This window comes from Musa acuminata, chromosome BXJ1-7 (genome assembly GCF_036884655.1).
Source record: "Musa acuminata AAA Group cultivar baxijiao chromosome BXJ1-7, Cavendish_Baxijiao_AAA, whole genome shotgun sequence".
NCBI classification, from domain to species: Eukaryota; Viridiplantae; Streptophyta; class Magnoliopsida; order Zingiberales; family Musaceae; genus Musa; species Musa acuminata.
Genome location: NC_088333.1, coordinates 37,300,602 through 37,313,595, shown reverse-complemented (window position 1 = coordinate 37,313,595; position 12,994 = coordinate 37,300,602). Strand labels below are relative to the sequence as shown.

Below are 12,994 nucleotides of genomic sequence, written 5' to 3'. Positions count from 1 at the left end.
TAACTCATATGGATTTGGCTCGGCAACTGATGGTGGAACAAAGTTGTAAGTTACAAGCAATATAAGGATCAAACCTAACCTGGAAAAAAGAATACTCACTCCATTAGAAATCATGCGACTTCAGAATTATAAGATGGCAAATTTAGTTTATGGTCTCGGATTATTGATTGATAGAGAATCATAGTGGATTAAGTCATGAAATGCTATGCAAGAAGGTTAAAAGAATTAATGGGATCAATCTAAAAGGCAAATGACTTGTAGAAAAAAAAATTATTCAGCGACTAATTTGTTAATGGTGTCACATAATAAACACTTGTTTTGATATCACATGAGATTTGTAAGAAAACACAAATGTACTTGTCTTCGGCTTTAAATTCAATAAAAAAAAAATAAAGGAACAAAAACAAATGCTTAGCATTTAAGAAGTTAATACTTGTGGCATGTCGAACACCACAGGAAGTATATATATACATATCTATGTGGTCCATATCAAATGAATGTACTTTTTATGTATCATATCAAATGAATTTTTCTCACTAATTTTCAAATTGCATCTTTCTATGTGGTCCAACTAAAAGAAGGTATAGAATTACTACAAATGACAATAAGAGTGAAATGATATGGGATAAATAATTATAAAAAGATAATCCATCCTTCTTAAAGCCAATCTTAGGCTTCTCTAAGCTTCCTTAAAAAAAACCATCCATCCTACTTTTCTTTTTAGTCACAATTATTTGATAATTTTGAATAAAAATATCAAAAAATTGATTTGATCAAGAGAGATGAATAACTTCAATTAAATTAAGAAGCATTATAACACCCTCCAAAGGAGTCTACAGAATTTATATTCAAAATTATCTCAGCAGGAGATTTCTTTGGTCTTTGGATGCTTTGAGACTTAATCTAAAAGCATCAAAAGACCAAGGAAGTCTCCTTTCCATCCTCAATTATTGTAGTTTGTTGGATCATCAAAAAATTATTGTACTTTATTAGATAACTAAAAATATATTTTTTTATTTATATGTTAGAAATATAATCTTTAGTATCTAATGTTGGTGATTCTAATCGAGGTAATTGATCTGAAAATACTTTATGCATAAATGGTGGTCCTCGTCTGAATTACTTGAAAATACTTTGTGACACTAAGCTCTGAATCTCGATTGAAATTGTTATATCAATATTTGTATGTTTTGTTATCGTGATAATCATGTGTTCAACTTAGGTAGAGAATAAATATTGTTCCCATTGATGATGATAAAAAAAATATATCTTATATAATTTTTTTTTAAAAAAATTATTTGTTATTTAATATACTTTGTAAAATAACAATAACAAATAAAGAGGACGGCCTCCGAGCATCATATTCCAGTCACACACACATTCGATAAAGTATGTAGCATCCATATCAACACGAAGATTCATGAGAATAAAGCAAAGGCAAGGCAAAGGAGGCTGCATATGCCGGCCATTATTGAATTCATCGTTGAATTGAAAGAGAGAGGAAAATGCTTCTCTAGGTTGGGTTGGGTTGGATGATGGATATCCACCTCACTTCTTTTGTTCTTTAAATTAAACGAGGAAGAAGAAGAAGAGGAGGACCACTCGACTTCTATGAAGTAATCCTATAGGGAAATTACACCAAATTGGATTTTAACCCAACACACAGTCTCGTCTGAAAGAAAACAACGTAGCGTGGAGAGTAGGCAAAGAATGGGAATCTCATCAACTCACGCCTTATGTGAAAGGTATATATAATATGCAACAATACATAAATGTCATTTTTTTTGCTATACCAAAACCCAAAGAGAAAAATAATCTCGTTTAAAATAAGAGTAAATTTCAGTACTAGTTTGAAATTTAAGTATAATAAATGTTTTGATTAAAATTTTATGTCTTATTAGTCAATAATTAAGACTAATTAAAACATTAATTAATGAGCAATCGATGTGAAACCCGATTCCCACGGCCGCTTGGGCCGTATCCCCTTGGGAGCCCCGAACGCGTAATAATTTGAGGCGGTGGATTGCCTTTGCCGCCCTATAAATGCGACATGGGCGACTCGCTCACCGCTCTCATCCCTCTTCCTTTGTCTTCGGATTGGTCGCTAGGGTTTCGGCGATCCGCCCCAAGCTTTTCTCTGCTGCTGATTTGGTTGCTAGGCTTTCGAGATCTCGCCGCAAAATTTCCTTGGGTCGCAGCGTTTCGCCATAGAAGCAGTCTCGTTTTGCTCCTTGGGTCGTGAGTTTTGACCATCCTTTGTTTCGTGTTCCTTTTCTACTTACGATTTATGTCTTAATCTTTGATCTACTTAATCTGTGCATGGTGTTGTTTAATTGATGCGATGTTTTCGTAAAAAAATTTCCAGAATTTGATGCTTCCTGTTTTCATGTTTTTCTCAATTGAAAATCTTTTTTTGTTATATAGATTTATGTTTATTACGACTTCTACCAAGCAGACGCTTTTCATCAGTATATACTAAGGATTTTGTTTTTACAGGAGGTGTGAATGTTTAATGGAGTCTAAAGGTGGGAAGAAGAAGAAGTCTAGCAGTAGTAATTCATTAGACTACGAAGTTCCACTTGGCTACAGCATTGAAGACATTCGACCGCACGGGGGAATCAAGAAGTTCCAGTCTGCTGCTTACTACAACGTAAGAATCACAATGAGAAAGAAAAAAAGTACAATTTTCCAATTTGTTTATTGATTCCTAATTTGTTGTTTTGATTTCATTGTCTACAGTGCGTGAAGAAGCCATCCTGATAGCCTTTCAGATTTTTCCCTCTTCAGTAGAGCAAGGGTATAAATAATTTGACGACTTCTGTTTTGAGAAATCCTTTTGGCTAGCTGCTTTCCGATAACCATACTCTCCTACCAAGCTTTTTTCTTGTCACCAAAACTCCCTCTCCTTTCCCCCTGTCCCATTTCCTGTATTCGATTCGATGGCAGTCATAATGAATGGTTCTCCAAGTCCTCCCTCAGTGTCACCGATTGGATTTGAGGGATACGAGAAGCGTCTTGAGATTACATTCTCAGAGGCACCTACTTTTGTGGACCCCCGTGGTAGGGGATTGCGCTCCCTTTCACGGGAGCAGATCGACTCTATTCTTGATTTGGCACGGTGCACAGTCGTATCGCAGCTCTCAAACAGTGAATTCGATTCATATGTCCTCTCGGAGTCGAGTCTTTTTGTTTACCCATATAAGATAATTCTCAAGACATGTGGGACTACAAAACTGCTGCTGTCCATCCCCAGAATTCTTGAGCTTGCTATGGAGCTCTCGCTCGCTGTGTTATCTGCAAAGTATTCCCGTGGAACCTTCAATTTTCCAGGTGCACAACCATCTCCACATCGTAGCTTCGCAGAAGAAGTTGCTGTCCTCAATCAGTTCTTTGGCAGCCTTAACTCGGGTGGCAATGCCTACGTGATGGGTGATCCAACAAAGCCGAATCGCAAGTGGCACATATATTATGCAACACAGAAAGCTGAACTGCCAATGGTTACTTTAGAGATGTGCATGACTGGGCTGAATACTGAGAGGACATCAATCTTCTTCAACAATTCAGTGGATGGCTATTCTTCTGCTAAAGAGATGACGAAATTCTCTGGCATTTCTGATATTATATCTGAGATGGATGTATGCGACTTTGCCTTCGAACCATGTGGATATTCGATGAATGGGATTCATGGCCCAGCTCTATCTACGATCCATGTGACCCCTGAGGAAGGTTTCAGCTATGCTAGTTACGAAGCAATGGGGTTCAACCCATCATCCCTGGTGTATTCAGGGTTGATCGAGAGGGTCCTTAAGTGCTTTGGTCCATCAGAGTTCTCCACTGCAGTTACTATCTTTGGCAGACATGGGTTGTCTGGCACATGGGGAAGGAAGCTTGATCTCGATGGCTATGCCTGTACTGATCTTGTGGAACAGGAGCTGCCGGGAGGTGGGCTGTTGATTTATCAGGCTTTTGCGGTCTCTGCTGTGACTGTCGTCTCCCCTAGATCCATCCTGCATTCCTGTGACAGAGACCTCAAGTATGACAATAGAGGAATCCACTGGGAAAATGAAGAAACAGAGGGAGAGGAACCTAAGATAGGATCATGAAAGTAAGGTTGGTAGTGTGTTCGAGTTTGGTTTGTTTTGTCAAGCAGCTAGCCAAGGTTACTAGTGTTAATGTCTTATGTGAGAGTCAGCATCAATGCTCTAGGTGGCTTGCTGTGTCTGCCATGATGAGCAGTGCTTGTTTGAATCCAAAACCTTTGTCAAAGTGCTATTATCAAATAAATCCTTGTGATCCTTTTTTTCTGTTATCTGGAATGTGTCATCTCTTTGTCACCTGTTACTGTGGTTGAAATATGATTATGGAATGTGTGATCAAGTTGATCTTTTCAGCTTTATGCTCCTGTGTTGGATCCTACTTGCATTGCAATGTTTATATTCAATTCATTCAAGTACTTCTAATGGATGAAAGCACCATCTGCAGGTACTGTTTAAGACTGTGCCATCAGGAGGACCCTCTTTAAGAAATGGTAGCACTATTGCCAGAACAAAAATCATCTGAGATCTGTAGTATGGTTTTTCGAATCCAAGGGTGCCTATTCAGAAAAATTGATGCTTCGAGTGGATCATCATTTGCTGTGGTAACTTGTTCAAGAATGATGCAACACTTAATTCTATTATATATATATATTTATATACACACACACAACATATAAATGTACTTTTGTTGATTTCCATATGACTGTTACATTGAAACTAAAGTAAATAAGCTGAAATATGTCTGATTTCAATAACATCTCCTTTCCAAAACTACGGTGATCATTTGTTTTGCTTGTCAGTCAATTCTTATCTCTTTGGTGAAATTAGTTGTCTAGAATGTCTTCAAATTCAACCGTGTCTTCTAACAACATATCATCTATTCAAAGACTTTAACTGATGAAATCTTAGAACCCATTATCAAGAGTTATGTCTGAATCATATGCCCCGATCCAGCTTTATCACCATAGAGCTCTCCTTCTTTATTGGCCATCGGAAGCTTTATTTTCTAACACCAAGTAAAAAAGAAAGAATATATATAAATAGATAACAAAATTATTAAGCACACCTTCTCCATCTAATACAACAATCTTGTGCAAATAGTCCGATTACATAAAAGATGACATGAGAGAGGACATTTCAAGAAAGACTACAGAAGCTCTACCTGTTACACTTGAAAAGAAACAACTATATTATTTTAAATTGTTGAAGACTGAGAAATAGATCCATACAATTCGACAAGTTAGAAGCAAATAGTTGGAGATGTTATGCATGTCCTCATGAGAAAGGAAGAGGAAATAATTCAAGAAATTAAGATCACATAAACCTCTGGGGGGAGGGGGGGGAGTTAATGCTAGGTCATGACATCTAAGATTAGATAGTAGCCTTCACTTAGTAGACTCTTTGATTAATTAGTTTGTATGTATCGGATCCTACAAAGATAAGCTAAACCTAATTAATCTCCTCAACCCTCTTGTCTAATCATTCCCATTTTGGGCCATGTTGGTCCAATTATTGATAGGTTTCTTTGGATGGGTTACTTACAATTCACAATCTTGTTTTTACAAACATAAAATCTCCTAGAGAAATTAGGTTATAGACAGGAAAACATTTCATAAGATTGGTAACTAGTTAACCACAATATTTTTATAATTTTAAATATAATTCAAACTTTTGTTTTGTGATCCATAGTGAAAAATAAAATTAAAAGATATGCATGCATTAAAAAAAGAGAAATATTAGCATTTCAAATTAATCATAGGTAACTTTTACATGAAAAGAAGAGAAATTTTTGAGATACTATGAAAATGATATAGCACAATTAGTTGTTTTGATATCTGATGTAAGACATATCTTCCTTCAAAACTTATCATAATTTCTTGATTTGATTATTGTCGATTAAGACAGTCGATAATCCTCAGTGAAATCTCTTGGTTTCTTGCTTTGATTGTTGTAGATCACACGATGAGATTCAAATTCAAAAATTTGTTATCTTAGAACTCTTGATCAAGTATTAATGCTTGGGTCATTTGACCCCATCTAGCTTTATTACCTTAGAACTCTACTTCTTGATAGAACTTTGCAAGTCTCTGACACCAAGTCAAAATAAATAAATAAGTAAATTTTCTTATATAAATAGATAAAAAATTTGTTAAACACACCTTCTCCATCTAATATAATTGATTTGTACACAGTTTCTAATGACCACATAGTTCACTTTAATAGGTCCATTGGACTTGTTTGGTGACCATTTGCCACTAGGACTAGTAATTTAGCCTTCATGTTCAGACTACAACTACAAATGTTATGCAAGAAAGATCATATTAATTGTTTTTTCTTTTTCTTTTGGGTAATTGATGCTAATTTATGGAATCTAAGATTAGATAGTAGTTTGTTTTTAATAGAGAGAATTTTGATGCAGATTCAAAAGTTATAGATGTTACACCGTGATTAGTTTGAATAATATTAATATTGACTTATAAGAATTTGATTATAATTTTAGTCTAAGTATTTTAATTAATGATTTAGGTCAAACCAACTTGATAAGTCAATCAACCCACCAGATTTATTATCAATAATAAAAAAATTAATTAATGATAAAATAATAAAAATAATAATGATAAAAATTAATGAATAAAATATTGTTTTTATATATTTTAAAAAAAATTGATTAAAAATAGAAATTGATTATAATTTTATATATTATTTTTATTTCATTGCTTTTATATATATATATATAGAATGGTTTCTGTATCTTTCTCATCATATAACACTGCATATCCAAATAGCCTTTCTTGTACATAAACAAATTGGTTTGTCATTAATACTAAGATATGCTTCACATTATTATGCATGTATTTCTAGCACAAATACTTTGTATAATCTCAATCATGTTTATTTTGGTTAAAATACTATCAAATCAGATGAATAATTTGATATTATAGGAAATGATGGAATACATGATTTTGAAATTATCCAATCTAACTTTCTTTTATAGGGTACCCTACACAGTATTATGTGCATTCCTTTGCATAAATATTAATACACATCCTTTTAAATTTATTTGTCTGGCTTTTACTTTTCATCTATAGAGTTTGCATGTTTATAATAAATTTTTTTTTATAAAGTAAATGATGTTGCTTTCCCACACACTATTATTAGCTCATTTATCTTCCTCGACATCACTGTGCATATTCAAAATTATCCATATGGTATTATTTATTTGATTAGAAAATTATCGAATCAAATAAAATTTTTGATATTATAGGAAAGGATGGAATGCATGATTTTGTAACATATTCATCCAATAAAATTTGAAGATATTAACATCCAAGTAATAATTTGCATCACATGATATCATCCAAGTGTGAATTCATGTCCAACACGAGTGTGAATTCATGTCTTAGATACAGTACATCTAAGAGAAGAATCTATTAGACAACTTAATGAACACAATAAGACATAAAACGGAAGAGGAAGAATGTGGTTATCAAATACCATTGCAAAGTTCTCTATAGCGGAAACCATCCAAGTTATTGTTTTACTAGCAAATGTAAAGGTAGCAAAATAATGACAATACTAGGCAAGGGGGATTTTGGAAATGTAGTTCACTCTTTGGACAGACATTGTTTTGCTATTCCTTAAAGTAAATGTCATTTATCTTTCATGGCATCTAATACCACACCTCATCATCATGCATATCCAAATTATGTATATGGTATTGTTATTAATAATAGGATATAATTCATAATATTGTTAATACATTTCCAACATAAAGTAGTGTATCTAAAACATAAAACATGCTACATAAGGTGCCCGAACCCAACATGCTATAAGATTTATTGTAAGTCATTTGGAGGAGAAACTATGATATAGACTTGATGAAATTTGAGCAAAAATATAAATATAAATAATATAAATATAAATATAAATATATATAAAGTACAGAAAAAATAAATCTAAAATATTGATTTGCTGATGATATACCAAATCCATTAACCAAGTTAGAAAATTCAAAATCTTATCTAATAAATTTTTATACCTTAATTATTAGTCTCATGATAATATATTAGATCCACTCAAGGTTTGAAGGTTTAATTTATTCAATAAATTATTAACTCCAAAATGGGTATTCCAAATCCATTTATCAAACGTTGAGGGTTCAAAAAATCATCTAATAAATTTTGAAGATATTAGCTAGTATAATTGATAAGAGTCATGACTCCTAATAATATTATATTCACCATTTATCCTTTTTTTAAGAAAAAAGTTATAAGGTTCTATCAATATAATTCATCTAACCCCTTATATCATCTCAAGATCCATCTATTTCGATTAAAATTTTATGATAATTTATTTTCAATTAAATCATATGAATGATTGAGAAAATAGGAAAGGATAAAATGGATGATTTTGGAATTGCTCACTATTATTTTTATAACCACAGAGTCTTCTAGATAAATTAGGTTCTAAATAAAAGATTTTTAAAGATTGGTAAATAGTTGACTATAATATGTTTGAGGTTTTAAATCTAATTCACACTTTAATTTTGCACTGAAGAATATAAATAAAAGATATTCATACACATTTCAAATGAATCATACAAGATTTTTATAGGAAAAAAAAGAAAAATTTAGTACAATTAGTTGCCTTGGCATTTGATTTCAGCTTCTCTCTAAAACAAAATTTGTCCAATTGAATTGTCTTGAGATATGACTAAAGTGATCTCTTCCTTTGAGCACTCATCATGATTCTTGATTTCTTGCTTTGATTACTGTAGATCATAAAATGATATTCAAGTTCAAAGACTTGCTAGATGAAATCTAAGAACCCTTGATCAGGAGTTAATGCTGGAATCATTTAACCCCATCAGGCTTTATCACCATAAAGCTCTCCTTCTTGATCAGATGTAAGTCTTATTTCCTAACACCAAGTCAAAATAAATAAGAAATTTTCTATAGATAGAGAACAACACTATTATGCACTAATGTGTAAATTGGATTGTTGGATTGTTGAAAGTTATAGATGGCACAACAGTAACATTTTGGATTGTTGAAGACAAAGATATAGATGCCAGAGAAAAGAAATGAAAATTAGTTCATAATATCTAAGTGTTGCATGGAGAATAATAGACAATTCAATAAGATAATTCTTAAGAAGAAATAATGTGAAATTTGATAATATTTTCAAATATGATAAACTTACCTCTCATTTTGTAATCAAAAGCAATGTTTTTGGGATCAGACCCTGAGCCTCAGACTTGATTATTCTTACGACTTGATTATTACTTTTTATAGGCTAAGTAATGTTCATCGATCTTTCTCATAGTATAATAGTGCATATCAAATTATGTTTCTGGTAAAAAAACAAAAATATTGTCATTAATACTAAGATATGCTTCACATTATTGTGCATGTATTTCCAGCACAGAGCAGCGTAGCTGGATGAGTTTATTTTTGGTGCTTGTATCTTCAATATGAAAGTTAATACATAGTTAATTCAATTCTTTCTTATTATCTCAAGCATTCATTTATTTTGATTAGAAAATTAGCAAATCAGATGAATAATTTGATACTATAGGAAAGGATGGAATGCATGATTTTGATATTATTCAATTCCTCCTCTGTATGAAATATTAAAAAATATACTTTTAAATTTATTTATCACACTTTTACTTTTCATCCATAGTCTTTGCATGTTTTGAATAAAATGATTTAACTTTCACTAAATGGCCTTTCTTGCTATTCAATCTCAATAGCAATTATAAATTTATTTTATTGCCATCCCTTTTATAGTAATAACATAAATACAAATGGAAAAACTGTATGAAGAACACAATAGAGAAACAAAATCATCTAATGCTCATCAATCTTTTTATTTTCTTTTGCATCATATGCTATTGAATCAATGAATCCAAAACCTTAAAAAAATCATTAACTGTTTGTCTCTTCCCTTGTAAGTAATATTTTCATTTTATATGGGAAGTAAGAGAAAAGTTGATTATCAAATATTTTTTTTATCAATAATTTATGTTCAATAAGCTAATGATTCAATTATCATATTCGACTAGATTGTGATAAATGGTATTAAAGTCGAACTACTATTTGATATACGATGAATCATCCATAAACAAGACTAAAAGATATATCATAGAACTACTGGAGTTTAATTCTAAATCATATTGAACCTCGGTGAGGATGCGAAGTCTTAAGTAGCTAAAATTATAATATTTTAATTTAATATCATATCAAATCATATAGTGATTTAGACTCAACAAGTTAACAAAGATAATCGAATGGTGAGACACATCCAAAATTCCTTTTATTGATGAGTTGGTAGTCCATCGACATGCCTCCATTAGCTAAAGTATAGGAACATCAAACAGAAATGGGAGAAAGTTGATGATGATGGGGACAACATCGACACATTTGTACCTTCAGAAACAGTAGAGAACATCAAACATGAAAAAGAAAAAGGAGAAACATCCTTATCATGCATGACCAAATTCTCAACAACAGTATCATTTTATATCCCCAGGGAAGCCAGAGTCAGGCCAGCTGCTAAAAGCTCAGTTCTTGCAATTAATGTGGCATCCGAGTGAGGTGAAGTTTCGGTTCTGCATCCATTTCTAATGCTGTTGTGTATCTGTGCCATCAAATTCTCAAGCAGTTGAATGCATCTAAAGTAGGGTAGATTTTTCCATGGAAGTCAGAATCTGTAATTGTCAAGTGGACCAGCATGAACAACTCATAACATAGGCCAACAATGAGTTCCACATTGTTGTTAGATTCAGTTTCATATAGCTTACTTTTGTTCAATGATTAAGGAAAGATTGCTGATAACTTTTTGTTCTGGTCAGAGTCCTAAGTTGAGTGAAGCTCTTCATCTGTTGGTTAACCATTAAAGGTAGAAATTTTGCTTGAACACAATATAAACTTTGGCAAAGCAACTTTTTCTATGCTTGCAGTATTCTCTTCTCTGTTCATATCAGAAACAGCTATTTTCATTAACATGGTGAAATCAAGTTCAGGATTCTCTCCATTAGACAGTTTTCATCAACAGTAGTCACCACTTCAAACCATGACTGCTTGATGTTAATGCAATGATCCATAAATGGAGAGTCAACACTTTGATCTACTGTGCTTGGAGCACTTGTGCTGCTCTTCACAGAATGGCCCTGTGCTGTATGTGCAAGCAGGCAATTGATCGAATGGGGTTGAATGCTCTTACTCTTTCGTTTCTCAACTTAACAAGGAAGAAGGAAATGAGGAAAGAGTTTGTCAGCAAGCTCTTCTTCCTCCTCGGTGCTGCAACATAGCCACAGGGGGTGGATAGGAGTAGTTCTGTGAGCTGTGGAGGTAATAGAAGACAAGCACATCGATCCAACCAACCGTTGTCCCTTCCCACCGCATCTGAACCATCATTGCATGCGTTCACATGGTTGTTGGACAATGGAGAGGAGAAGACAAATGACAAGATTTGCATAGAAGCAACCATCACCACAGCAAAAACAAAGCAACATCTACAAGATGAGACAGTAGGGAAGAAGTGATTGAGCCTATTACGCCAATATCGCACGCCACGAGCGCACAAACCTCAAAGCAAGACAACAGTCACCAGCTTTGTATCTTTATCTTCGTCTTCATCTTCATCTTCATCTTCATCTTCATCTAATGTGTGTCGAAGCCTCCCATCAACTGCCCAATCCATCTTGAGTTCAGCTGCAGTTTCCTTGTGTTGGGCTGCAAGTCCCTCCATCTTCTTTCTTTCTTAGTTCTCCTCCTCCTCCTCCTCCTCCTCCTACTAGTTGGAGCGAGCATCCAAGTGTGCTGCCATGGCAGTAGAAGAAGAAAGCACCATCTCTTCCCGGAAAGCACCCTTCTCCTTTCTCTGGCTTCTCCATCACTCTTCTTCTGCTCTCCTGAACCAAAAGGAAAGATACAAGGACAAAACAGTGAATATATTTATTTCTTTACGTTCTTTGACTCACTTACACCTACTATTTGCTCTCAATCTCACTCGTTCTCTCTCTCTCTCTCTCTCTCTCTGTTCCGTGGTAAACCCAATCCCCTCCTGGAAAGCACTCCTCTTCTTTGTCCGCCTTCTACATGACTCTTCTTCTCTGCACAGATGTGGACCAGTCAATGTATTTAATTACTTCCATTGACACACCAGATATTACTCTCTCCTCTCTCTCTTCAGTGTTTACCACCATCCTTGTTGAATCTACCCTTTCTTCCTCAGCACCCAACACTCGAAGTAGGCAATAAAGGCAACTCTTGTACACCAGTACCTCCTCCTGCAACACAAAAAGACCTGCGTGTCCTTCTCCACTTCTCAGGGAAGAGACGAACACGAGAGAAGAGCAAACCGTTGCTCATAGATAGATGATCAGGCGGCGAACGCAAAGCAAATGTATCCCCCGGGTTTCACGTATCCAACACAGTCAACTGTTGGGAAGCTTCGGCCGCCACATCCACTGAGACAAGGAGAAAACAGTCTCTCTCTCTCTCTCATACTCCTAAGAGCTGAAGTAAAAAATGAGACCCACCCCTCTTTCTCACTCTAGCCTTCTCCTTTTCACCGTGAAAAGCTGTGAGCAGAGAGAGAACATTTAGCGAGGGAAACGACACAGCCATGGGGGGATTGCTTTTATAGACATCACTACGAACAAGATAGAGGGAGGCCAGCCTTACAATCCGGGCCAGAGTAAATTAATGAGACTTGACGGAAACATTCAAACACTATATTTGTGTTTGTACGAATCGGAAAACGACACTGGCTGCAGCAGTCGGCTGGCTGGTTGAGCTCTCCATCCCATGTGCCATAAACCAACAAGCAAAGGACTCTGCATCTCCTGGACCGCAGAGATGTCCACTGCATGATCCGTTTGCTGAACTTATCGGAAACATCCTCCTCCTCTTCTTCTGTAGCTAAGCAGTTGTTTGAGGTATAATCTC

The 12,994-nt window shown here is 34.5% G+C and overlaps 1 protein-coding gene across 2 annotated transcripts; it reads left to right on the top strand.

Annotated features, from left to right (window-relative positions):
* The first annotated feature begins 2,055 nt into the window (after nucleotides 1-2,055).
* Nucleotides 2,056-4,309, top strand: LOC135679200 (S-adenosylmethionine decarboxylase proenzyme-like). 2 transcript variants are annotated; one of them, XM_065192693.1, is made up of 3 exons: nucleotides 2,056-2,238; nucleotides 2,497-2,650; nucleotides 2,740-4,309. In XM_065192693.1, the coding sequence occupies exon 3, from the start codon at nucleotides 2,940-2,942 to the stop codon at nucleotides 4,101-4,103; it is 1,164 nt and encodes a 387-aa protein (XP_065048765.1). In that variant the 5' UTR covers nucleotides 2,056-2,238; nucleotides 2,497-2,650; nucleotides 2,740-2,939; the 3' UTR covers nucleotides 4,104-4,309. The 2 variants fall into 2 exon arrangements, with proteins under 2 accessions (XP_065048765.1, XP_065048766.1); XM_065192694.1 differs by having other exon boundaries at nucleotides 2,058-2,235.
* The last annotated feature ends 8,685 nt before the right edge of the window (nucleotides 4,310-12,994 follow it).

Excerpts from the sequence above, each read along its gene's own strand:
- LOC135679200 (XM_065192693.1), top strand. The coding sequence starts at position 2,940 with ATGGCAGTCATAATGAATGGTTCTCCAAGTCCTCCCTCAGTGTCACCG.